The sequence below is a fragment of the Leucopleurus acutus genome, assembly GCF_964270905.1.
Source record: "Leucopleurus acutus genome assembly, chromosome: 5".
In the NCBI taxonomy this organism is placed as follows: domain Eukaryota; kingdom Metazoa; phylum Chordata; class Mammalia; order Artiodactyla; family Delphinidae; genus Leucopleurus; species Leucopleurus acutus.
Genome location: NC_139147.1, coordinates 4,141,396 through 4,167,293, shown reverse-complemented (window position 1 = coordinate 4,167,293; position 25,898 = coordinate 4,141,396). Strand labels below are relative to the sequence as shown.

Below are 25,898 nucleotides of genomic sequence, written 5' to 3'. Positions count from 1 at the left end.
AAACGTGACCTTCCCTCCAGGGAAACGTTAGGGGCTGGAAGGGGTCACAGGGAGTCCAACACACACCTCTCTCTTTGTCACAAGCACAGGTGCTGTGCATGTCACTTACAGAGCATTCAATTCAGAGCCAGCAACTCAAGTCCGCTGCCGTTCACACAGGCAAAGACAACAGTAGTTTCAGAGTCAGGTGTAGAACTACTTAGAGGATCACGGCCCAGATTCCACGAGCACTGAGGTAGTAACATGTAGAAAGTTTACAGGAAACAGTGTATCTTTAATCAGCATCCCTGATTGCCCTGGGTCACCTCAATTTCCACGTGATTAGCAGACCTTAAGAGGGTCAGCAGACACCCCACTCGGGGTGGGACCACAGTAGGGGGTGGGGCGTAGCACAGTCTCCAAGGAGAGGGACAGGGAGAAGACATGGAGTAAGGCTGGTCTCCCTGGACAGCGCCCCACCCAACAGGCAGGGGCCCCCTGCCCCGGCAGTGCTCAGCACTGAACACGTCTGCTCCGTCTACACCCTCACCACCGCCCAAGAAGGAAAAAAGGTTTCAGTGCCCTGACAAGTGGCTATCAAGTCATCACCCATGAAGGGCTGGTCCTTTTATTTCCAGCCACCTTCCAGGGCTGCTAAAAAGGCACTAAAAAATGATCAGCAAAAAATCCCTCGTGGGGAGACAGGTCCTGGGGCTGCCCCAAGTGGCCCGCACTGGTGATGGCCCCAGAGGGTGGCCCCCTGCAGTTTCTACCTGGCTTCCTCCCTTCCCATCTCAAGCCGTCCAGCAGCTGAGAAGTCACCAGCCCCATGTGCGTCCAAGAGGGGCCCCTGGAACGGGGCTTGGAAGGAAGGTCCCCGTGGGACAGACCCCATCCCTCTGCCCTGCACCGGCCCTGCATGCCCACACCCAGCTGGACCTCCCCTGTCGGACGAGGGGCACGGGAGTGTACGTCCGGGGTGGGGGAGGCCATGTGGCCTGCAGAGAACTGTGGGGCGTGCCAAAGACAGACAGGTTCACTATTTAATAAAAACGAAAGGACCTGGGAATCATTTCTAAAAATACATCATGCACAGGGATTAAAAATCAGCCCCTTTGGGCTTCCCTGGTGGCGCAGTGGTTGAGAGTCTGCCTGCCAATGCAGGGGACACGGGTTCGTGCCCCGTCCGGGAAGATCCCACATGCCGCGGAGCGGCTGGGCCCGTGAGCCATGGCCGCTGAGCCTGCACGTCCGGAGCCTGTGCTCCGTAACGGGAGAGGCCACAGCAGTGAGAGGCCCGCGTACCGCAAAAAAAAAAAAAAAAATCAGCCCCTTCATTTTCTTGTGGAATGGTGTCAAGGACCCAGGCTGTATGGATTAGCTGTTTGCCTGTTCAAAAAGGAAAAAGAAACGATGTTATTTTCTTGAGACAAACAAAGGTAGAAAATTATTTTTTCCCCTAAATGAACGTGAGGCCCTTATACACCAATGAGTAAGCTTAATAAGACAAAGGGATATTGTTTTTCTACAGCATGAAGGTCAAGGGGTTAGGCTGACAGTGGAGGACAGCATGTGCAAAGGCCCTGAGGCATAAGGGGGAACGGGGTGTGTAGGGATCCAATCATTCAGCACAGCTGGGACACAGGCCTCTGTGGGCAAACCGAGTGTGACCTTAGCCACTGAAAGACATCAAGTGTCTAACTGTCCTGCTTTCTACCCACTTTCTCTGCTGCCACCCAGCCCTCTCACTCCCCACTCTGGCCGTGCTGAGCCACCGGCGGTACCTTAACACACCTCGCCCATTTGCTCTCTCATCCTGGAGGGACAGTCTCCCTTGGCCTGGCTCACCTCCCTCAAGGTGTCCGGGCTGCCTTCTCCTCCCAGCCCCACCGCAGCCCCCCCGGCTTCCCTCTACCACATAGCCCCCGGTGGGTCAGAGGGAGTCATCTATTTCCAGCACTCGGCCCTTTCTGGGGCGGGGACTAGGTGGGCCCCGTGGCCACTTGAAGGTGTTAGGTCCTACGGTTTCAATCTGGGGAGATGCAGGCCGGACCTCATTGGGCAATGCCCTCTGGTTCTGCACCTGGGTACCTTTGGAGACTTGAGAGGGGACAGAATAGAACTTTTTCTTCCACCAGGAGCCAACCCCTAGAAGAAGCCGAAATCTGTGGGCTCTGCCGGTCCCGAGGCCCGTGAGATGGACCCAGGATCCAGGCAGAGCACAAGGACTGGGCTCCGTTATGCACCACAGGCCAGGTCGGGAGCCCCTGGGATCTTTCCCCACCTTACCACCTCTCCTTGTACCAGAGAACCCCAGCTGCTCTCCGGCCCCAGGGCGTACTCAATAGCCCAGAAAAGGCCAGGGCAGAGGCATGGCTGGCTGACCTGCCTCTCCCTGCTCTCTGCCCATCCACCAGAAGTTTGACTCAATGACGTCTGGGTGGGTAAACAGAACCACCTGAGCCAGAACTGAGCGTGGTCAGAGCACAGGGAAGCCCGTCACAGTCAGCTCTGGACCCTACAAAGCTGAGCCCCAGACGTTTTCACCCGAACACCAGTGGTGGGCCCTGGACAGTGGGGGAGGGGATGCCACCTGGCACGGGGACCACACCTCCTAGGCCTTGACACAGCGAAGCCAGAGAACCCAATGAGGAGGACGGGAAAGTTACCCTCATTTGTCGATAAATCCAGTCTGTAAACACGGTCACGTTTCCGTACACTCCCGGTCGGTAAGCCTTAGCGCAGCCAGACCCCCAGCTCGTGTCCCCTATCAGCCACCAGACGCTGCTCTTCAGAGTGACCAGAGGGCCTCCGCTGTCACCCTGGGGGACACAGCAGGTTACAGAGCACAAGTGAAACCACAGGCCGTACATCACAGAGGGAAGGAGGTGGGGGTAACGGGAGGGGTTGCAGGTCTCCTCCAACGAGGTGACAGTAATATAGTCCCCCAAAGAGACTGCACCAGCGACGAATCGGAGTCTGCATCAGTTAATAGTTACCAGATAAATGGCTGTCCATATTTTTAAATAGTCAAAAGACTTATTTCTGTGACACTTCGACCACACAGCGCCTTCCGGAGGAAGCAGCGACGTGCATTGTTGGGGGTACCAGGGCTTTCGCACCGTCCATGGCCGTCACTTTCCACGGCCGCCCCCGGGCCCCAGGTCGGGGAGGAGGCGCTCCTCACGGGCCCCCTGGGAGCCGGCCAAGGCCCAGAGGCCGAACGCAAGCTGGTCATCACCTGGCAGGAGTCGACGGTTCCCTGCAGGTACCCCGCACAGATCATGGCCGGCGTGATGAGGTCACTGTACACCTGCTTACTGTCGCACCGCCAGGGCTCGATGAGCTGCACCATCGCCGCGTTCAGCCTATCCGAGGTTTTCCCTGCAACAGAGGATGGCCTGGCTTTCCCAGGAAGCCTGGACTCCCTCCCGGGGGGCGTGGAGAGACGGCCACGCCCTTCCTCCCATACTGGCTCCTGGGACACCGGGGTATCTTCCAGCTGCTGGGGCCTGTGTGTAAAGCGGCTCCAGATGGGTTTGGGAGCAGACTGCCTGCCTCTGGGGCTGGGGAGCTCCGCCTGTGTCCTAGAATCATCCTCTCCCATCATCTGTGTCCTAGAATCATCCTCTCCCATCACCCAGCCACTTGGTTCCCTGGGATCAGCTTTCCTCCTTCATTGCTCCCTCTTCTCTGGACCATTCCCAGGGCCACCGGAGGAGCCCTGTGTTTCCACTTCAAACACCCGACCGTCCTCAACCCCACACGACCCTTCACTCTCTGACCATCTGCCCTCGGCTGCCAGCAGGTGGAAACTTCCTAGACGCTCGCTGGGACTTGCACTCTTATGTCTCCCAGTTGCTACCTGGATGTCTTCTGGGCTCCATGGGCGTACCGTGCTGAGGCAGTGCCTCTCCTAGAGGGCTCCTCCACCCAAAGCCATGCCGCACCCCGCACCCCGCCCTCCGGACTCGGGAAATGGCCCCACCACCCACCGGGGGGCTCGCGTCACAGCCGGAAGCTGCCTTCCTGTGACTCTCCGCCCTTTCTCTGCTGACACTCCATCCATCAGCAGATCTGAAGTCTCTGTCCCAAACGTGCTCCCACCCCCCACCCCACCCCCACCCCCACTCCCGGTCTGAGCCGCCTTCTTGTCTCGGAGGACACAGCACTGGTCCCCTCACCGTGCTGTTCCATCTGCCCTCACCCCCAACCCTTCCGTGACTCCCTACACAGCTCTCAGATCAAGTCACTCCAGTATCCTCATTATAGCCTACAAGGCCCTATGCGACCTGGTCCCAGCCTGCCCCCTCACCCCGGCTCATCGTGCCCTGGCCACACTGGCCCTTCTGTTCGTAAGACACTCTAGTCATGCAGATCTTAGCTCAAATGTCCTCTCTTCCGAGAAGCCTTCCCTGACCACCGCTCGCTGTCGCAAACCTCCGCTGTTTGAAAGCACCTAGTTCAGTTATTCCTTTCCTGTCTGAGCACATCCTGCCCCCAGACATCCACAGGAGAATGTGAAGCTCCTGCGGGTAGAGATTTCGGTCCCATTTTGTTCACTGCTGCCTTCCCAGCTCTTGGTCGGTGCTCCCCAAATTGTGGCTGACTTTCCCTTCTGTCTTGGATGCTGGGAAACCTTGCTCACACCTGGAAGGCTCAATCCAGGAGCTTTCTTTAGACCAGATGCCAGGACACCCAGGGCCACCGACATCTCCCCTACCCCTCCCAACCACCCCGCCCTTGAGCTATTCACCGTGCTTTAAAAGATCCTTGGAGGTGTGCCCTAAACACTTTTGGAAGGATGTAAACAATATATAAATGTACGACTAAGCCCATCCAATGCTCCCTAAGAACGCAACAGCAAGGATCCCTTCATTTGAAAAACGTTATCTGAGATGAAAGCAAATTATAACTGAAGGCAGCTGGGCCAGCCTGCGTCAGGCGGGTCTAGCGCCTCTTCCCACTCTGTGGTGCCAGGGCAGGAGGACAGAGCCTCTGACGCCTGCAGCTGGCATTGCCGGTCACACAAGCCCATCCTCACCGAGTCCGTTATCACTCAGCCATCAAAGGCAGGCAGACTTCCGGGCGGCCTGTTAGCGACCATGGGGTACAAACATGGGGGCCATGTGCCCCTCACACGGTGGCCTTCACCCTTCAAAAACCAGTTTCCACACATTGTTCCATTTGGTCTTAATAAGGGCATGGGGTAGGTAGGGCAGCTAGGATTTTCCCATCTAGCACGTGGGGAAACAGGCAAAAAGACTGGGCGAACTGCCCAAAGTCGTCAAATCACTTAGTGGTAGAACCAGGATCAAAACCTAGACCTCCCGCTTCAGAACCCAGTGATCTGCTCCTGAGACCCGCAGATCCCCTGCTGGGAGCCTCACCTTTCTCGTAGGTGGACCCCCACCCGGAAATCCAGCAGGCCTGTGTCGGTTCCAGCATCATGCCCGGGTTGGGCAGACACACTGGTTTCACTCTGTCTGTTTCAAGAAGGGAAAACAGCGTGAGCGGGTCTGGTCTAACTGAAGGCCTCCGGCGACGGTGTCCACCTGGATCTTCCCTGGGCCTGGGACCACCAGCCTCCTGCCCAGGGAGACTTCTGGGTTCCAGTGTGTCCTGGCATCCCCTTTCCTGCCCCTGCCAGGACCCTCCTTCTAACAGGCAAGACGCCCCCCTCTGAAAGTTAGGGTTTCGGAGGATTGAAGATCGACAGTCCTGTGACACAAAGAGTTGACACTGGACGTGGTAAGCCTGCATAGGACTCAATTGATAAGGATGGAGTTAAGTGATTAGCAATTTATAATTAAACTTACAACAGGTGCAACTGCAAACCAGCACCGAGTGAAGTCTGACCCACCAGATGCTGACTAGGAAACAACTTTTCTAGACGTTCACGTGTGCTGATTAAGTCGTCACCGTGCCGAGGAGGAAAAGTGCCGCAGTGAACGCATCCCTCAGTGGCCAAAGGCACATTTTGGGGTGACTCGGCCTCTGCTGAGTCCTCTTCTAGCAGCCAACCCCTCCCCTGGCTCCACACGCTACAACTCAGTGCAAGTTCCTTCCTTCTGGACATCACAGCACATTTTATTTCCAGTCAACCTCTCCTTAAGATGCGGTCAAAACTGTTCGCGTACCCCGGGCTGCAGGAACGCCGCTACGCACCGTTAAAAGTCAGAGGCGTCTGCAGCTTCATAAGAGCGATGTCGTTGTTCTTGGTCTTGGAATCGTAATTCGGGTGGGAAATCACTTTTGCTACTCGGTATCCATTTCCATAGAACATGAAAGATTGTCTCAAAATTCCTGCAAAGGCCGTCCAAATCTTGGGATTGTTAAGAGGTCTGGAAGACAGACGTGAACACCGCTCAGCGTGTCAGAACCACAAACACGAAACGCTCATTCGACGGCCTTCAAACGTCATCCGCCCGAGCCAAGGTCTCCAAGGTGACGTGATTTGTCAAAAGCCGCGGGACAAGGCTGGCCAGGTGGTCTCAGGCCCCTCCCCCTCCGCACCTCACACAGCCCCCACTCCCCTCCTTTACCTCGTCAGTGAATCCTATTCCTTCCGTGCTTCCCCGCCAGCCTGCAAACGCTCGCAATTCCAGGAACGCTTATTCTTGAGCCTAAGTGCCTTCCTGAGGTTTGAAACCCCCTTTCCGGCGTGGCTGGGTCTAACTGACTTTTACATGTTAGAGCGTTTCCTGGCACACAGTAGGTGCTTAATAAGTGTGTACTGATGAACAGACTCTGAGTCTAATAGCCGTCCTGGCATTACCTTTATCTGGGTATTTCCCTTCTAAGAAAATCCTACAGCCCATGGAATACGGTGGATGGGAGGAAGGGAACGCTCTTGGGTAATAAACACTGCTTTCTTCAACCATACAACAGCCCGTGGAGCAGCACACCTGTCTTACAGGTGCAGACGCTACAGGCAGCCACCTCGAGGGAACTGTCTGCAGCCACTGAGCCAGAGAACGGGCAAGCCAGGCCCGGCCTCACTCTAAAGAAAAGTAACTCTGATGAGTGAGGCTTTTTCAAAATAGCCATGTGACCAAAACACACAAAAAACCCTCCACGTTTAAGAAAAAAGGAGGGGGAATAGTATCTTCTACAAAAGCTAACACTGTAAATGATGGCTACCCTTGCCCCTCTCCACCCACCTGTATGGGCAATGCTGTGGCCCAGGGTGTTTAATGGACCACAGAGGACCTTCCTGCATGGCAGTGTGAGGTCTGAGTGTCTTTGAGTGCACCCTCTCTGGGGATGAGCACCCAGGGGAAACCAGGCCTCCCAAGAGGGCAGGGGCCTCAGGAAAAGTGGGACAGAGCTGAGAAGACTGTGGGCCAGAAGGAGTTTGTTCTTTCTTTTTTCTTTTTAAATAAATTTATTTATTTTATTTTTGGCTGAGTTGGGTCTTTGTTGCTGTGCACGGGCTTTCTCTAGTTGTGGCGCATGGGCTCTAGAGCGCAGGCTCAGTAGTTGTGGCGCACGGGCTTAGTTGCTCCGCGGCATGTGGGATCTTCCGGACCAGGGCTCGAACCCGTGCCCCCTGCATTGGCAGGCGGATTCTTAGCCTCTGCGCCACCAGGGAAGCCCCTAGAAGGAGTTCTGATCACAGCATCACCCCAGCCCCACACTGCATCCCTGCGCCAGACCCCACGAGTAATGGACGCACGCTTAAGGGATGGGCTTGGCCACGCGCTGCACGAGTCATTTGACCCTCCCAGCGAGGCAACGACCTGGGCGCCCTTAGAATCCCCGCGTGTCCACAAGGAAACCGGAACTCGAAGGACTCGGAGACTTCACTCCAGGCCGCAGGGCCCAGAGCCTCCGCCTCCCAACCCGGGACCCGCCCCCGCGGGACTTACTCCTCCACGCAGTGGGCGGCGGTCACGATCCACTCGGGGGTGATGATGGAGCCTCCGCAGACGTGGGTGCCCTGCACATGCAGGCTGACCTGCCAGGGCCAGTCCCCCGGGGCAGCGCTCGATCCGCCCACGATCCGGCTCTGGCGTCTCGTCTTCGCGGAGACCCCGCACTCTGAGGGCGACAAGCACAGCGCGGTCGGCCAATGAGCGAAGCAGGGCCGCCCGCTCCCAGCCGCCTGACGCCCGTCACACCCGGTGCCCAGACGGCCCCCAGCCCGAGGGTCCTGTCTGGCCGGAGGGTGACTGTTGTCTGTTCTTGTTCCTGTTTGTTTGGGGTCCGACTTTCCGAGAATGTGTCCTGGTCTCTTTGCGTTGGGGGGTGGGGTGAGAGGAGGTGCTTCATCCCCCTCCCCCCAGGAAGCACCACTTCTGCTGGCACTGGGTGCCCCTGTTCCTTGGCACTCGTGCGATTCCATCGGCGTCTCCCGTACACCAGGTGGGGGGCCTGGATAACAAAGGCCCTGGCACCCCCTCGAATGCTCAGAGGCCCCAAGATTCCCGAACAGAGCTAAGGAGGCTTTTCTCATGTGTGCTGCCCTCAAGCTGCCAGGAGGTGGATGGCGGTGCGTGCGCGGGAAGGCAGGGCAGGCACCTGCTTTCTCTGGACCTAAAGAAGCTTGAGCCAGTCTGGGTGGGAAGGTACCAGCGGGACCACTGGGGCATGCGTCCACCTAGGGGCATCTGCTAGCTTCAGCTGTTCAAACTGAAAAGCCAGGCTTCAGGCCTGAGACCCGAATGGGAACAGGATGGGGCTGTCCCAGAGAAGGGGAGCGCAGGGACAGTGTCCTCCATACCAGGAGAAGGTTTGGAAACTATAAGTAATCCAAACACAGGGGCAGGGACACGCACAGGCGTCCAGCTCCAGCGCGCGGATGCCCTAGAGTGTGGCCCCGGCAGTTTCTTGAGCTCTCCCGTCCTCATGGGACAGCTGCTTCTTGGACCTGAGGCTGAAGGCGTCTCAAGTGCATCAGAATTCAAGAAAGGAGCCCCTTGGGCAGAGTGCTGGACATGTCCTGACCTGTTACCCCACCTCATCTCTCTACATCCCCCAGAGACACAGGGAGATACATTTCTGTAAGTACCAAATGTTTCTTATTTTAGAAACACAAAAAGGAAAACCAAGAATCACTTACCTATACAGCGTAAAGAAACCACTGTTTTTGAAGAACAGACATCACTACAAAAGAAGAGGGGAAAATTCTGGTCACTCTAACAAACGAGACACTTGATTCTCAAAATGCTTAGAAATAAATATTTTCTTCTACTGTTCTCACTCTCTGCCTCCCCAGACATAGAAGAGTCCACAGTTGAAGACTTGAATAAGGAAAGTAAATCTATATACATAGGGGACGGTAGTAAAGAGCAGACACTGAGTCAAAGTGCAGGGTTCAAATCCAAGCTGTGTGACCTTGGACAAGCTTCCTAACCTCTCTGTGCCTCAATTTCCCCATCTGCAGAATGGGCTAATATAGTACCAACTCATAGGGTGGTTGTGCAGATAAGCACACATCATATCAGCTGTTATTATTTTTCCTTGGGATTTAAAACGATCCTTTAATTTTGTCAGGAAGACATTCGGAAACTTCCAGATTCCTATAACTGCTTTACATTTACCCACAGGAAACTCTACAGTCAATCATTTGCCTAGAACAGAAGAAAAGTTACTCATTTGGGGGGCAGTCATTCCAGGTTACCTATGAAAAAGAAACAACCAATGCGTTCCACCGTGTACGGAATTTTCCCCCAATATGCTGAGGAGAAGAGAAACAGCCCTGACACCCACATGTTCGAACCTGGCCACGTTCTGTTGAACGTAAACAGCTCCCAGGGCATCCACATGGGGCCAGACCACTGTTACATGATGGATCAGGACGCGGGCGCGCCCACTGCACGATCCCATGAGCCTGGTCCAAGCCACACGGTGACCAACAGGCCCCTATGCTGGCTGACACGAGTAGCTGCACTTCCCAGCCAATCCCAGCCATAGCCTGGCTTCATGCCTGCCACCCACCTTCTAAAAAAAAAAAAACCATTAAGGTACCAACTACAGAATCACCCTCACTTCCGGACAGCATCCAATGCAGGGCAAAGCCCTGCTTCCTGGAACCTTCCCCAAAAGGACTCAGCACAAGCCCACACCCTGTAATAAGTCCCTTCTCACCCGCTTCCATGGAGACACCCACAGTTCCAGGACAAGGCATGTCCTGGTGGTCTCTGGCTGGGGGGCATTGGATGCCAAGAGAAGACATGTTCCCATTAAGAGAAGATGCTGTCTAAGGATCATAAGGGCATTCTCCTCTGCACACTGTGCAGCCACCGGCATCAGGGCGCAAAGCAGGCACTCAGACAAACCCTGCGAGGACTCAGGTAGCAAAGAGCGACTTCTGAAAGCAAAGAGGAAAGCAGTTCTCCCACCTCACGCCATGCATGCCGGGGACACCACATCCCAGGCAATGACCTTCTCTTCTTTCCTCCAAACCCAGCAGCCACCTTGTGAGTTACCGAGAGGTGGCAGCCTTTCCTCCCCTGCTCAGCCCTGATTCCATGTAACCAAAGACGATGAAGAGACAGTCGGGGGCGTTTACAAAGAGCCCAGGCAGCTGTGTTTAGCTCCCGGGAGGGCAAACCACGGCCTGCTGTTTTGATGGGCACACCTGGCCGTGTGCACCCCTTCTCCTGGGCTCACCCTCTCACATTCCTGGGGACAGCCAGACCAGGTGCCCCAGGCAGAAGTCAGCCCCCCGGGCCACCAGGAACGCAAACCTGCTCCCAGGCTCCCACTCACACGGAAGGAGGGGAAGCGTGACCCGTCCATCCTCCCCTAAAGGCAGCATCTGGCATCTGGCCAGCGGGGAGGTACCGGCCTGCCTGGCCACCTGGGGATGGGAGATAGGGACCTGGGAGCTGAGGAGGACTTAAGCAAGAAGGACACTGTGTATCTTTCACGTTAAGGAACATTCGGATAGTAATGATCCTAGGAAGACCGCAACCATTTTCAACATATGCAACACAAAATGAGTAGCTCAAGTCCAGCCCTCTCCCCCACCCTCCGAAACAGTTAAACCATCAACCACGGGACCAGCTCAGGTTCATTTCCACCCACCAGACGCACTGCGACCCGCCCAGCACTGCGAGTATCCCTCCAGGTACAGGAAACATTGGTGCCCTGGACCAGCCGCTCGCTCCCAGGCCCACCCCTTGCACAGCATCCTCTGACACGATTGCTTGGGCTGGGGGACCAACCACCCCCGCTGTCTGGGGCTGAGGGGCTTCTTGGGAAACAGGATTTCCAGTGTGAAACCGGCAGAGTCCTGGGCAAACCAGGATGAGCTGATCACCCCAGTGGGGACCCTGAGACATTCTTTTGGACTCCTAGACACACACCCTGACACACAGTAAGGTACATGTCTAATGTCCGGAGAGAGAAAAAAATCAGGAAAGAGGAATTTCAATTGTGCAATGTTACCCAATACCATGGAGGGCAGAGGGTACAAACAAGATGGCAAATAGACCTTAGCCGCTTCCCTGCAATAAACCCAGAGCTGCTCAGAGGGACGGGTCCTACGTAAAGTCCAATCTCCTCCCCATGAGAAACTCAGACAAACCCGCAGGTGCAGCAGAGAAATCAAACTCTGGACAGTGATTCTCCCTGACGCCTCCTACTCATTCCCATTACACAATTCTTGAAAGGAAAGAGGAAATCACCGTGGCCAACAGGCACATGAAAAGATGCTCAACATCGCTAATTATTAGAGAAATGCAAATCAAAACTACAATGAGGTATCACCTCACACCAGTCAGAATGGCCATCATCAAAAAGTCTACAAATAAGGGCTTCCCTGGTGGCGCAGTGGTTGAGAGTCTGCCTGCCGATGCAGGGGACACTGGTTCGTGCCCCAGTCTGGGAAGATCTCACGTGCCGCAGAGCGGCTGGGCCCGTGAGCCATGGCCACTCAGCCTGCGCGTCTGGAGCCTGTGCTCCGCAGCGGGAGAGGCCACAGCAGTGAGAGGCCCACGTACCGCAAAAAAAAAAGTCTATAAATAATAAATGCTGGAGAGGGTGTGGAGATAAGGAAACCCTCCTACACTGTTGGTGGGAATGTAAATTGGTGCAGCCACTATGGAGAACGGTATGGAGGTTCCTTAAGAAACTAAAAATAGAGCTACCACATGATCCAGCAATCTCACTCCTGGACATGTTTCTGGACAAAACTGCAATTCAATAACATACGTGCACCCCAATGTTCATTGCAGCACTATTTACAATAGTCAAGACATGGAAGCAACTTAAATGTCCATTGACAGAGGAATGGATGAAGAAGATGTGGTCCATACATACAAGGGAATATTACTCAGCCCTAATAAAGAATGAAATAATGCCACTTACAGTAACATGGATGGACCTAGAGATTATCGTACTAAGCAAAGTAAATCAGAAAAAGAAAGACAAATACCATATATCACTTATATGTGGAATCTAAAATATGACACAAATGACCTTATCTAAGAAACAAACTCGCAGACATAGAGAATAGACCTGTGGTTGCCAAGCGGGGAGGGAGGTGGGGGAAAGATGGATTGGGAGTTTGGGATTAGCAGATGCAAACTAGTGTATATAGGATGGATAGGCAATAAGGACCTACTGTATAGCACAGGGAACTATATTCAATATCCTGTAATAAACCATAATGGGAAAAGAATATGAAAAAGAATGTATATATAACTGAATCACTTTGCTATACAGTAGAAATTAACATAACATTGTAAATCAACTATACTTCAATGAAATACATTTTTAAAAAGAAATCACCAAATTAAATACCTGTGGTAGAGTTTTTTATAGAGATCGATATTGTTGGCACTGACATTCAGCTTCATGAAGCTTGTGGCCCCGCTGTCATCCACTATTCCTTGGCTAGAAAAAAAACTATTCCTGAAAAAGACAGAAAATCTTATGTAAAATAATGGGTTTTGTTGTGAGCATTCGTAAATCCTATGTTATAGCTACATCAGAATATGACATTCTGGTTACGAGGAACAGCATAGCATTTGGGAAAACAAAAACACAACTTCCAGTCAAGTGACGCTGCGTTATAACCATCTTTCCATCCGATAAGCCTGAAGTGTCAGGGAAATGTCCTCCATCAGTCGTGTTTCTAATCTAATCTGGATTAGGATAAAGAAGCAGTAAGAATAAGGGTGTGTGAGTACATATAATGTAACAAAATTACACATGTTAAAATGCTCCCAGTGATAAAATACAGACCCTGAACCGTGATGGGACCTCACCTACGTCATTCACAGTGACATACGCTGCAATTGGGGGCTGGCATTTTGAAGTATTTCACTAGCTAAGATGCCAGCTTTCTTATCAAGTGGTAATTCACTTTGAAAACTGGCATAAAGGCAACACACTAGAATTGCACAGAATTTACACGGTGACACCCCCAAGGAAGAGACGGTGGCAATGAAATCGCACAGCCTTTCCCTGGGAGGCCAGACGGCTGCCACGCACTGACAAGGATGGTCTGGCGTGTCCCTGGCTGGAATCCTGAGGAGGGGGCACTCCCACCCCCTTCTCCCACCTCCTCTGGTGGCTGCATGAGGAATGAATTCTCTAACGGATAAATCTGTTGATCAGCTCTCTTCTGTTCAAAGGCCTCCAGCGCCTTCTGCGCTCACGCAGTGAAGGTTATGCAGATCTGTTCCCTCCAGACCTTCCCTGCAGCCCTCCCCTTTCGCTACCACCCAGGAGGTGAGTGGAGTCAAGGCTTCGACCCTGCCTGGGGGCTCCTTAGGAAATGAGTCACCCAAGGCCCTCGGCCAGCACCCTGGACCCTGGTGACCGCAGAACTGGACAGCCTCGAGGAACCAGGAGCTGATGGAGGCCCCAGAGGCAGGGCTGGGGATGCCGTGGAGGGGGATGGGGCAGTGTGGTGCCCACGGTCCCCTGCCGGCTTAGAAAGGAGACAAAGGCTCGCGGTGCCCCTGTGTTGGCGCTTCCAGGGAGGGACAGAGAGAAGCACTGATCTTATGTCTCTGCGCCTGTCACCATCATCACAGAGGCCACGGGGCTCGGAACTCACGGGTAGCCCATGTCCTGGCACGCTGCTCTCCCGTAGTTGTCACTCCAGTCATCCTGGCACACGGGGTGCCAGGACTTCCTCTGAGCTGAGTACACCTGAAGGATGAAGTTGGGTCCGTAGAGGCGAACTGCAGGAAGGGAGATTCTGGTGAGTCTCAAACCATCGTCCTGTCCGCCACATAAGCCCCACCTTCCCTGGGACACAGAGGCCCTGGGACCCAGAGGCAGGGCTGGGCTCCCTCTTCCCAAGGCACCAGCTACACATGAGAGATGCCGAGAATCCAGCCTTTCCCCGCAAAATATGCCCTTCACCCACAAGAACTGAAAACAGGTATTCAGGCAAAAGGGAACACTGTACACAAATGTTCGTGAAAGCATTATCCACAAGAGCCGAAAGGTGGAAACAACCCAAATGTCCATCCACCGATGAATGCACAAAATGTGGTCCATCCGCATAGTGCAGTATTATTTGTTCATGAAAGGGAATGAAACACTGACACAATACAGCACCCACGACATTCTGCTGAGTGAAAGAGGCCAGACACAAAGGCTCACGCACTGTATGATCCCACTTCTGTGAAACGTCTGGAGAAGGACATCTATAGAGACTGAAAGTAGATTAGTGGTTGCTCAGGGCCTGGCATCTGGGGCTCATTCTGCTGCGGAATGACCAGCCTTGGTCTGATCATTTCCTACTGCTTCTGTGATGAGTGATTCCACACACCATGTGAGTGGATAAGCCAACTGGAGGACATCTAGATAATGCATTACGATTCAACACTAGAAAGAACTGAGCTCTCAGGCCATGAAGAGACGTGGAGGAACCTTAAATGCACATCATTCAGTGAAAGAAGCATCTGAAAGGGTTCCAATTCTAAGATACTTGGGGAAAGGCAAAACCATGGAGACGGTAGGCAGATCAGTGGTTACTCGGGGCTGGGGAGTAAGGGATGAACAAGTAGGGCACAGAGGATTTTTAGGGCAGTGAAACTACTCTGTATGACGCTGTCATGGTGGACACATGTTAGACATCTGTCCAAACCTACTGTCCAGATGTATACATTGTACATTTATCTGCAATACCGAGTAAACCTTAATGTAAACTAAGGACTTTAGTCAATAACAATGTATCAATATTGACTTATCACTTACAGTGCAGGTACCACCCCAATGCAAGATGTTACGAACAGGGGCGACTGTATGTGAGGGCGGGGGGGGGGGGGATGGGAACTCTGTTCGTTCTGTACACGTGAAATTGCTCAGGATTCCATGCAAAGGAACGCTGCGAGTGCAGCAGAGGGAAAGGAGAGGCTCACGTCCCAGCAGAAAAGTGACTTCCAGGATGTGTCATCAAGTCCTGTGGAGTCAGCTGGATGGCAACCATAGGGAAATGGGCGCATTAACGGTGCAAACACACATTTACATTTTCGTGCAAAAACTCTGTGCAAGGAGAAACAAGATACTCTTATTCGTTGCCCCTAAGGAGAAAACATGAGTGGCTGGTGAACAGGCGTGTGTGTGTGTGTGTGTGTGTGTGTGTGTGTGTCTGTGTGTGAGTGTGTGTGTGTGTCTGTGTGTGAGTGTGTGTGTGAGTGTGTCTATGTGTCTGTGTGTGTGTGTTAGAAAAACTACCCTGTTCTTTCCTCTTCCTCACATCCTTGTTTCACGTGTGTCTTCTTTACTGCTCACACAGAACATGTCACTCCTGACACGGCTGGTCACCAAATGTGTAGGCGGTTTTCTCCACACCAAGCAATTCTCCACGACACCAGCTGGGCGTCCTACAATTTAATTCTAACACTCTTTACCTGGAGATAGTGTGAGCTCCCACAGGTTGAGGGCTCAGTCCCACAAGACTGCCCTCCTCCCCCTCCCCCCGCCCCCCCACTCCAGATGCCAGCCCCAAGTCCAGGTTGTCACCTGTGCTTCTGAACGACCAGCTAGAACTCAGAGGTTCCCACAACCCCCTCCTCAGCTTCGACTAATTTGCTAGAGCAGCTCACAGAACTCAGGAAAACCATTTACTTGCTGTTTACCAGTTCATGATAAAGGATGGGAGAAAGGACACAGATGCACATCCAGAGGAAGAGAAGCACAGGGCAGGGTGTGTGGGGAGGGGCGGGAGATTCCGTGCCCTCTGGGCACACCGGTCTCCCCAGATCTTCATGGGGTCACCAACCCGGAAGCTCCCCAACCCTGTACTTTTGGGATTTTATGGAGGCTGCATTACGTAGGCATGTTCGATCATTAACTCCATTTTCAGCCTCTCCCCCTCTCTAGACAGTGGGGTGCAGAGCTACAGTCTAAGCTTCTAACCAAGACCAGCCCCCATCCGGGAGCCATTCAGGAGCCCGCCAAGAGTCGCGCTCTTAGGACAAAAGACACTCCTATCACCCAGGAAATGACACGCGTTTTAGGAGCTCCGTGTCAGGAACTGGGGTCAAGGATGAAATACTAGAACCAAAGATGCACCTGGTGGTCTCATCACTCAGTTACCAGGTTTCAGGAGCCCTGTGCGGAGAACTGGGGGCAGAGACCAATACATACACTCTGTTATCTCACAGTGTGTGAGTATATACTATGTGTGAGTATGTGAGTGTGTGTGTGTGTGTGTGTGTGTGTTATGTGTGAGTGTGCATGAGTGTAAGTGAAATGGGGGAGATGAGATTTTTCACTGCATACCCTTAGGGACTTCCTGAATTATGATCTATTTGAGTACACTAACTCTTAAAGTATTTAAGTAAATACAACTTCAGTATTAAGAAGAGAGAGAGATGGGCTTCCCTAGTGGCGCAGTGGTTGAGAATCTGCCTACCAATGCAGGGGACATGGGTTCAAGCCCTGGTCTGGGAAGATCACACATGCCGTGGAGCAACTGGGCCCGTGAGCCACAGCTACTGAGCCTGCGCATCTGGAGCCTGTGCTCCGCAACAAGAGAGGCCGCGACAATGAGAGGCCCGTGCACCGCGATGAAGAGTGGCCCCCGCTCGCCGCAACTAGAGAAAGCCCTCACACAGAAATGAAGACCCAACACAGCCTAAATAAATAAATAAATTTATAAAAAAAAAAAAAAAAAAAAAAAAAGAAGAGAGAGAGAAAGTCTCTCCAGGTAACATGAGTTTGTCTTGCTAGAGTTTATCAACACATGCAGGTGCACAAGTAGGGAAACATCAAATGTCATCCCGCCTGAGAGCTTAACCATGTCTTCTCAACCTCAAAAACTCCCTGCTTTACTTAAGAAAATGGTGACAAATATATTATCACCAAAATAAAGGCAAGTCACTATGTCAACAGTTTACAGAGTGAGTGAGTCACTGCCCAGTGCAAACCCTCTCCGGGAAGGAACTGCAGGAGGTCGGAACTTAGAGGCCAAGGCACCAGCGTGGACGCAGGTCCATGCAGATGGTGCAGAGACTGAGCTCTGGCCTAACCCCCAACCCTGAGGATTCCACGGCCAAGTCCGCACTGCATCTCACACAGGTGCCCTGACCTGGAAATGGGATGTACGGGAGATCCATCCTCCCCCAGGATGGCTGCAGAAGGAAGACAGCGGTGGGGTAGAGCCCGGCCTCTGTCTGGCGTCACCTGCGTTCAGAGTTAACACAGCTCCCAGAGGACGCAGTAGGCTTTAGGCTCTGGGTATGGCCCTCAGTGGGTATTAGCACAGCCTCGTCCTCAACGCCAGGGTCATCATTTTCCCTGGCATGACCACTTTACCACCCATGAAATAATTCATTGAAAATAATAAAAGCAGAAAAGGTGCCCACCCCGTGACAACATAGATCACTTGAAAGGCAGCTTGTTTAGAAAACGCAGAGCCCACTCCCAACTTTATGTCTTAAACAGTTTGCCTGTTTTAGTGACGTCGTGGCAGCTGGGGCAGGCACGTTGGCCTGGCCCTGGGCTGTGGTCTCCCTTCCCCCATGCTGCGCGGTACTGGTGGAGGGCTGGCGCTCGCCCACTCTGAGCCTGTCCCGTCATCTGAAAACCGGGCTTAGACGCGAGGCTCAGCCTTCAGGAAGGGATTCAGTTGTGGAACGCTCGGCGTTCGGGACACGGGCCTGACACCGTCACGCTTGCCCTGCTGTGGCCTCTGTGGTGGAGCAGAGCGGTCCCCCCTCCGAGGCAGCCGCCACGGCCCCGCCACTCACCGCACCGGCTCTCGTCCTCGCCGCTGGGGCAGTGCAGGATGCCGTCGCACCAGTGAGAGGGGCTGACGCAGGTCCCCGAGGAGCTGCATTCCATCCCCAAGCACTCGTCCTCCACTGGCAGAGAAATGGAAGGGAGATGTCCATCGGGCTGAGAAACCGAGAAAACCTCCCAGCACCCAGGTGACAAGAGGGAGTGAGCTTTTCCTCCTTTATTGTTAAAGGAGGGGATGAGTCCTTGCCGACGACGTACGTCACAGGGAGCGGCCGCAGGGATCCTGACCCCCTCGTATCTGTCACTTTGCTCAGGGGAGGACCCCTAGCCTCGGATCTGGACAGCACCCGCCCTCTCTGCCACACAGGTGAGTCCTGTGATCCACAAACCCTGCCCCGGGCTGATGGAGGAGACGTGGCTGTGGGTACAGGAGGGGCCTGTGGCAGCCACTGCTGTACACTGAGACACAGGGACCAGGTGTGGCCCCGAGGTGCTGCACCCACTGTGCTCACGAGTGCCAGGTGCCACCTAGTACCTGAAGCACGGGGTAAACTCAACGTGCTTCTCCCACGTGTATGAATATCACACACAAAGGGCACGGGACCTTGACAACCCACGGATTAGGAGGAAGCATGCAAACGAGATTGGCCGCTTCCGAGAAAGGTTATTCATGCACCGCGTAACCAAACAGGAGGAAAGAGATGAGAAATTTCCCGAGGGGCTGTGGGTGAGCCCCCAGCCCAGAGAGTAGGGCCACTAAAGGGCCGGCACACCACGACTTGGCCCCGTCCTGCACTTACTGAGCTTCCACAGCAGCATGGCGGCCAGGACTGCTCCAGCCAGAAGGGCGCCCAGGGAGAAGGTGACACACAGGACTTTCTTAGTCCCTGGAAGAAAAGAGTCGAGTGAACAACTTAGTCGCCAAGTTTCTTAGAAGTTAGACTCTCAGATATATATGGTATATCCTATCAAGGAATAATAATTTCTTATACATTTAAAAATGTGAGTTTTCTCTTTACGAACGTATCCTGGGAGGTCTTACTTCTTCCACAGCACTGAACTTTAGGCTTTTTTTGAGAACCGAAGCAGGAAGTTGTGATATGAAGCAACATACATTAAAATTAAGCTCTTCCACAAGTATGGCCTGAAGGTAGTCAAATAAATGATGAATAAAAAAATGGCTGAAAAAAGGAAACATACCTTGTTCCGGTGATTATAAAGCATAAGCAAAATAATAATAATTCTCCTCAGACTATCATCTCCGTGTCAGTGGTACCCAAGGCAGCGGGAAAAAAGCCTCTTCCTCAAGGTGGTTTAGGGAGGGATGGGACAGAGCCACACTGACTCATTTAAACAGTCACTGGCCACATGTGGCTATCTGCGCTTCAATTAATTACCGTTAAATGATATTAAATCGTTCGGTAAATTCAACTACTCAGTAATCCCATGTGACCAGTGGCTACTGCGCTGGACTGTGAAGAGGCAGGACATTCCATCACTGCAGGAAGTTCTACTGGGCAGCGCTGGCATCGCTCCCGGGTCTGGGGGCAGGAACTCTGGGCTTACGTTTCAGCTAAGAATACAAGTCTTTGGAGAAGGTCACCAGCGCTCTCTAGTCAAAACAAACCAACACGCCATTGTCGGTCAGAGTGTAAGCCGAACGTCATGCCAAGGTTCAGAGGAAGGCCCCCACCACCGCCACCCTCAGCAGTTCCCGTGCAGAGAGCAGCTCCTGGCCCAGTGATCCCTTGGGATAGGCGGAGAGGCAGAGGGAAGTGTCGGGGCGAAGGCAGTCACACAGACACTCCAACCCCTTAGTTCATACAGGAGGACACCCAGGCTGCAGAGGTGCAGTGGGAGGGGGCCTTGCACCCCACCTGTGCACATTCTTGCTTCGAGAAGTCCACCAGACCAAGACGTTCAGCTTCTGGGGTTGAGAGACCAGAGCTGACCCATCTGATCGGGGCTCAAAGCCTCGCCTCTCATTTCGTTACCATGTTCTGCCAATCCCACAGTCTGTGCTCAAACTGGCTTAGAAATCACCGGGGAGCCTGTTACCCAGAGATTCTGACTCAGCTCGGGGAGAGGAGGCGTGAGTCTGCAGTGCCACAGGCTCACGGCTGAGGTCACAGCTGCCGGTCTGAGGAGCTCCATGTACCGCCAGCCACATTATCAGGACTTGGCACTGTGGTTGCATCTTACCGATAGCAGGGCAGGGTCCCCAAGAAGCTCAGGGGAAATTCCAAGCGGCCAATTTGACCCATTAGTCAAGGATGATGTCTTCCTTTAGGAGACTTCCCTATGTGTTATCTTATCCAAGATAAAATAGCGTGCCTGGTGAGTTGAGGGCTATTAAACTAGGTATCTTGAACCTCTCGTTGAGAAGGTGGCAACCTGCCCAGCCCTCACTAGGAGCTTGGGCAGCGGGAGCCCCGGATCTCACCTCTGGGGGACAGGCATTTCGGAATCACTGTCTGGTCGATCAGACATGACTGGGGGCTGGTTTGCAATCATACAGATTGTGAGTGTAATTATAACTGACTAATCATTTACCTTCACTATCGTCAATTGTTGGTGCAAAAGCCCTATCGTGTCCAGTGTCAAGTATTAGTAGCACAGGATTGTTGACCTTCAGTCCTCCAAAACCCAAACATTCACATGTGTATGCCTTGTGGTTCAATGTGAAACACCTACGACTCTTGATAAAACAAAGAGAGCCATTAAGATAAAAATTTCCCTTGTATTCCTGCTGGGGTTCTCTTGAGTTTGTGCTGTTTAAGTAACTTGCAAAATACTGTCAAGGCTCTGCCAGGCTACATGCTGCATGATTCCAACTCTACATTCTGAAAAGGCAAAACTGTGGAGACAGTTAGATCAGTGTTTGCCAAGTGTCGGGGAAGAGAGGGAAGGATGAGCTAAGAGCATGACAGGCTAAGACTAGGGGTCCTCAGCCTGGGTACCACGGACACCTTGGCTGGGTCATTCTTGGTGGGGGAGTCGTCACCCTACGCACTGGAGGATGTTTAGCAGCGTCACTGGCACCTACCCAGGAGATGCCAGTGGCACCCCCAGCCCAGTTATAACAACCAAAACTGTCTCCAGACATTGCCAGATGTCCCTGGGGCTCGAAATCACCCCGAGTAGCAGCCACTGGCCTCATTCTACCCACCACCACCAGAAAGACATCAGTGCAGAGACAAGTGTTTCCTTGATCCAAGACAAATGAATGGAGGGAAAGAGAACCACACAGGAAAGGGGCAGGGGCAGAAAACACAGGAATGGAAGAGAGTAGCGGTGCGGAGAAGGAAGGATGGACGAGCCACCTATGAAGCGCGAAGGAGGCAGAGGCAAGGACTGAGGCAGAAATCCAAGGGCGACGGCACTTGTGAAGAGCTGGAGTGGTCTGCGGAGGGGCGTCTTCAAAGGGTACGGGTCTTATTCATTATTCCTTACTGTCATTATTTATGGCATGGTGGTGGCACGTGGAAATTCACTCTGTCACTAATCTTTAACTGTGCAAGTGGTGTACGTAGGTAGGCGTATCTCACGAATTAAAATTAAAACATTATCAGTGAAAATGTTCCTTGGTCCAGCCACTGTACTGGCTCTGTGCTCATACTAGTAATGGCCGTACTTGTCCTGCCTGGGCAGTTCTCACCACATCAACTAGCCTGCATTAAAAGCCTGGGGGGGGGGGTGCAACGGGAAGGGGTCTGGAGGGAGAAGAGAGAAAATGCAATGCAAAGAAAGGAGATGAATGAGAGGATAAGAAAGATATGGGATCAAGGGGATGGGCAGAGGACACACCACCTTCAGTCCCTCAACCCTCCTCCGTGGCCCAGTCAGGTCTGGCTACAAGACGCTTCAAGGCAAGAGAAATGTTGAAGATGCTTCTGTACAACAATTCCACCGGCCACTTCATTCACCAAACACAAAATACACAAGCTACTCTTTGAGCACCTTGAACGTGACTTGCAGTGCCCAGGGAATGGTACACAGAGAAAGGTTAAATCATTTCTCCCTGCATTGGGGGTTTACCATCTACTCAAGATGATTCAGCGGCAAACCACGCAGACAAGAAGCAGTTCAGAGAAGCCCAGCTAGAAAGACCACCCTGGGTGGTACAGGCCAAGCCATTACCAGAGCATTAGTGGGAGATGAAGGTCTTAGCAGCCGGGAGGCCCCCAAAGGCCCACAGGAGGCGAGACCCAGGCCCACAGCTTTGACACAGAGTGGGGGAGGGGAGAGGTACGCAGAGCCACACCAGCCCGGCAGACAGAGGAGAGCTGGCACCAGAGCGGGTGGGGCAGACGGGCCACCGGAGAAGGCAGACCCAAAACTCAGGCTCCATTAGAGGAAATAAATGCAAAAAGGGTCCTACTTGAGGTGCATGCTGGCCCCGCCGGGGGTTTGGGCTGCATGAGGATGACGGGTGTCGAGGTGTGCGTCTGAACCCTCGGGGCGTACTGGGGCACCGCGGGCGGGTAGTACTGAGCCGGGTACCCCGCGTAGGCACGGTGCGCCATGGGCGGCTGCGGCGGGTAGAGGCTTTCGGGTTGGAATCCATGGTTCTCATAGTAAGGCCCGACACCTGGTGGTGACCCCTGAATGATTAAAAAGAAGATGAATGACACAGCATTGTAAAGCAGCTATACCCCACTAAACATTTTTTTAAAAAATTAAAAAAGAAGATGAATGATACAAAACCCTAATTATCCTAAAGGTTAAACATACACCCCATCACACTCAGACAAGACACTGGGACAGCGCTGCAGATTCTTTTTTTTTTAACATCTTTATTGGAGTATAATTGCTTTACAATGGTGTTAGTTTCTGCTTTATAACAGAGTGAATCAGCTATACGTATATATATGTCCCCATATCCCCTCCCTCTTGCATCTCCCTCCCACCCTCCCTATCCCACCCCTCTAGGTGGTCACAAAGCACCCAGATGGTCTTCCCGTGCCATGCGGCTGCTTCCCACTAGCTATCTTACGCTTGGTAGTGTATATATGTCCATGCCACTCCCACTTCGTCCCAGCTTACCCTTCCCCCTCCACATGGCCTCAAGTCCACTCTCTATGTCTGCATCTTTGTTCCTGTCCTGCCCCTAGGTTCTTCAGAACCTTTTTTTCCCTTAGATTCCATATATATGTGTTAGCATACGGTATTTATTTTTCTCTTTCTAACTTACTTCACTCTGTATGACAGACTCTAGGTCCATCCACCTGACTACAGATAACTCAATTTCCTTTCTTTTTATGGCTGAGTAATATTCCACTGTATATATGTGCCACATCTTCTTTGTCCATTCATCTGTCGATGGACACTTAGGTGGCTACCATGACCTGCTTATTGTAAATAGAGCTGCAATGAACATTGTGGTGCATGACTCTTGGAATTATGGTTTTCTCAGGGTATATGCCCAGGAGTGGGATTGCTGGGTCAGTGCTGCAGATTCTTTTAGGGCATCTTTAATCATGCCAATAACTGAACTCACATAGAATGAAAACTCACCAGCGTTTCCAATTAATTGGCAATAGTTTTTGGGTTCGTTTGTTTGTTTGTTTACTATTCATCTTTTGAAATAAAGAAAAAAAAACAAATGGCTGACATTGAGACTGAGTAAAAAAATGTGTAGAAGTCTGGGAACGAGACAACACCCTATCCCCTGAGAGTGGGCTACAAAGTTATGGACTAGCAATGCCAGAATTATAATGAGAATAATAAGAGCTGACATTCGAGAACTCGCCTGCTTCGGGCATCTGTATTCATGCCCTCCTTGAAGCGTGACCATAACCCCCTAAGATGGTACAGCTGTGACGGATAGACCCATTTTGCAGACAGGAACGTGAGTGACAGAGGTTAAGAAATCTACCTAAAAGATTTACACCTGGGGGGGTGGCCAGCAGATCTGCTCCCACGAGCACCTTTCTAGGACACATGCGTTTATGTTGAGAGTGTGTGGAGTTCAGCGGCTCCGTCCCTGTCGGTGGAATTTCTGGGACACAGTGTGTACACACACAAACGTGGAAGGGGGGGCCCAGCTACTCCATTTCCCTCTCAGCTCCATCCTTTGGCTGGTTTCCATCTTCTTAGAATGCCCTCCCGTCCCCCTCTGCCTAGTTAAAAATTGCCCTCTCCAGGCCCTGCCCCCCCACTGGACACTCCGGACCCCAGCAGCCTGCCGCCTTGTCCTGCGTCAGCCCCCCTGAACCGCCCACTGGCTGGGCCACTCTGGGAGCCACACTTGCCCTCTTATCTGAGTGTCCACATGCAACACTCCTGCCCACTCAGTAATTTGTCCCCTTGCTCCTTGTTGACTGAGAGTTCAGAGAGGACCAGTATTCTGAGCAGAGGCGACTAGATGCTGAGAATTTTAAACAGGGCCTCCAGGGCAGCGTGATTAGAAAGCAATGGGCCGAATGCAAGTTTAATAACTCACCAACGCGCTCCTTCCAAAGTCCAAAGATTACACTCGAAACCAGAGCAGTAACAGAAAGGGAATACCAAATGTAATCTCTCATCTAAATGGGGGAACCAGAGGCCAAAAAGCGGCACAGGCGTTTGGCCTCTATCCGAAGCATGTAAGAACGTGCCGTCCTTCCCAGGAAAGGTGGGAGTGGTTCGGCCCAGTGAGTTCCTGTGCTGTGGATTTAAAATTTAAAAAGGCTCTAGTATAAATAAATACATAATACTAAATAAAGGGGCAGGGGAAGCAAACGTCTGTTTTCCAGATAGAAGAGAGAGAAGAATTTTGTCATTAACCAGTAGAATAACTACTAAATGCACTTATTCCCAGGTATAAGACCATGAGTGAGATGCGATGGGGAATAAAGATAGTGCATTTGTCTCCAAAGTGTGTGTGTTGTGGGGGGGAGAGGGTCTCAGGGAGAGGGGCAGCCAGCCCAGTGTCCCACACAGCCATAGCCTGTCCCAGGCTACCAGGAAGCAAGGCGACTCTGTGCTCTGCTGGCTGGCGGTATCCCAAGCGCGCTTTTCTCCCCAGGACTCACTCCCTCTCACCACTGTCCTGCCTCTATCTGTCCCCACACCCTCACCCCTGTCCCCTTGCCCCACCACAACCTGAGCAGGAAGAGAAGAGGCCCAGGGGAGAATCACACATCCACACCCCCTCCGAGAGCTCTGAGACTTCCCGCTGTGCAGCTGTCACATGGCTCCCCCCGCCCAGCCCCTGCTCACCCCTCACCCCAAGAACGCCTTCACAGCATCCGGGGAGCAAAGGCAGTCCTGCAAGCAGCTTGTAAAATGCCGACTCACACACATAGCTGGAAATAACAGAAGGAACCGGGAACAGAAGAAAGGCCAGGAAGGTAATGATTAACCACTTACTGAGTTTAAAGCCATCCTGATTTTATCAGCTGCATCAGGTAAAGGGAGGTATTTGGAACGTCCAAGCTGACCTAGAAGAAACAACGACAAGACTGTGCTATTTCCGTACCGGTGAGTTTGCACACGATGACTCGAGAATGCAGTAGAAGGATCACCTCTCGCCAGAGCCATGGCGGTGCTGCCCGCTCACCTTTGCCTTCAGCTCACCACCTCCTCCTGCAGCTGCTCATCCTGAAGAAGACGGGGACCCACTTGCTTGTTAAGTTCAGGGCCTGCGGCACTCACCCAGCTCCCACCCGGAAGCCCAGACTTCCCCGACGTCACCTCCACCAAAAGGAGAATCCAGGAAGAGAGAAACGTGCACAGGGACTTATAGACCGTTGAGTCGGGTGGCGGTGAAGGAAGGC

The 25,898-nt window shown here is 52.7% G+C and overlaps 1 protein-coding gene across 1 annotated transcript; it reads right to left on the bottom strand.

The window, feature by feature from the left end:
- Positions 1–1,287: 1,287 nt before the first annotated feature.
- On the bottom strand, positions 1,288–25,746 carry TMPRSS2 (transmembrane serine protease 2). Its single transcript, XM_082839743.1, has 14 exons — positions 25,647–25,746; positions 25,492–25,562; positions 22,520–22,742; positions 18,939–19,025; positions 18,147–18,260; positions 13,997–14,123; positions 12,733–12,843; positions 9,044–9,087; positions 7,851–8,022; positions 6,148–6,323; positions 5,370–5,465; positions 3,221–3,363; positions 2,649–2,801; positions 1,288–1,368 (listed from the first exon to the last, which is right to left on the bottom strand). The coding sequence occupies exons 1-14, from the start codon at positions 25,660–25,662 to the stop codon at positions 1,357–1,359; spliced, it is 1,545 nt and encodes a 514-aa protein (XP_082695869.1). The 5' UTR covers positions 25,663–25,746; the 3' UTR covers positions 1,288–1,356.
- Positions 25,747–25,898: the final 152 nt, after the last annotated feature.

Excerpts from the sequence above, each read along its gene's own strand:
- TMPRSS2 (XM_082839743.1), bottom strand. Across the intron at positions 22,743-25,491 it reads TCAGGATGGCTTTAAACTCA|GGGTCACCACCAGGTGTCGG; the intron begins GTAAGTGGTTAA and ends TTAATCATTCAG. Across the intron at positions 2,802-3,220 it reads GAACCGTCGACTCCTGCCAG|GGTGACAGCGGAGGCCCTCT; the intron begins GTGATGACCAGC and ends TGTGTCCCCCAG.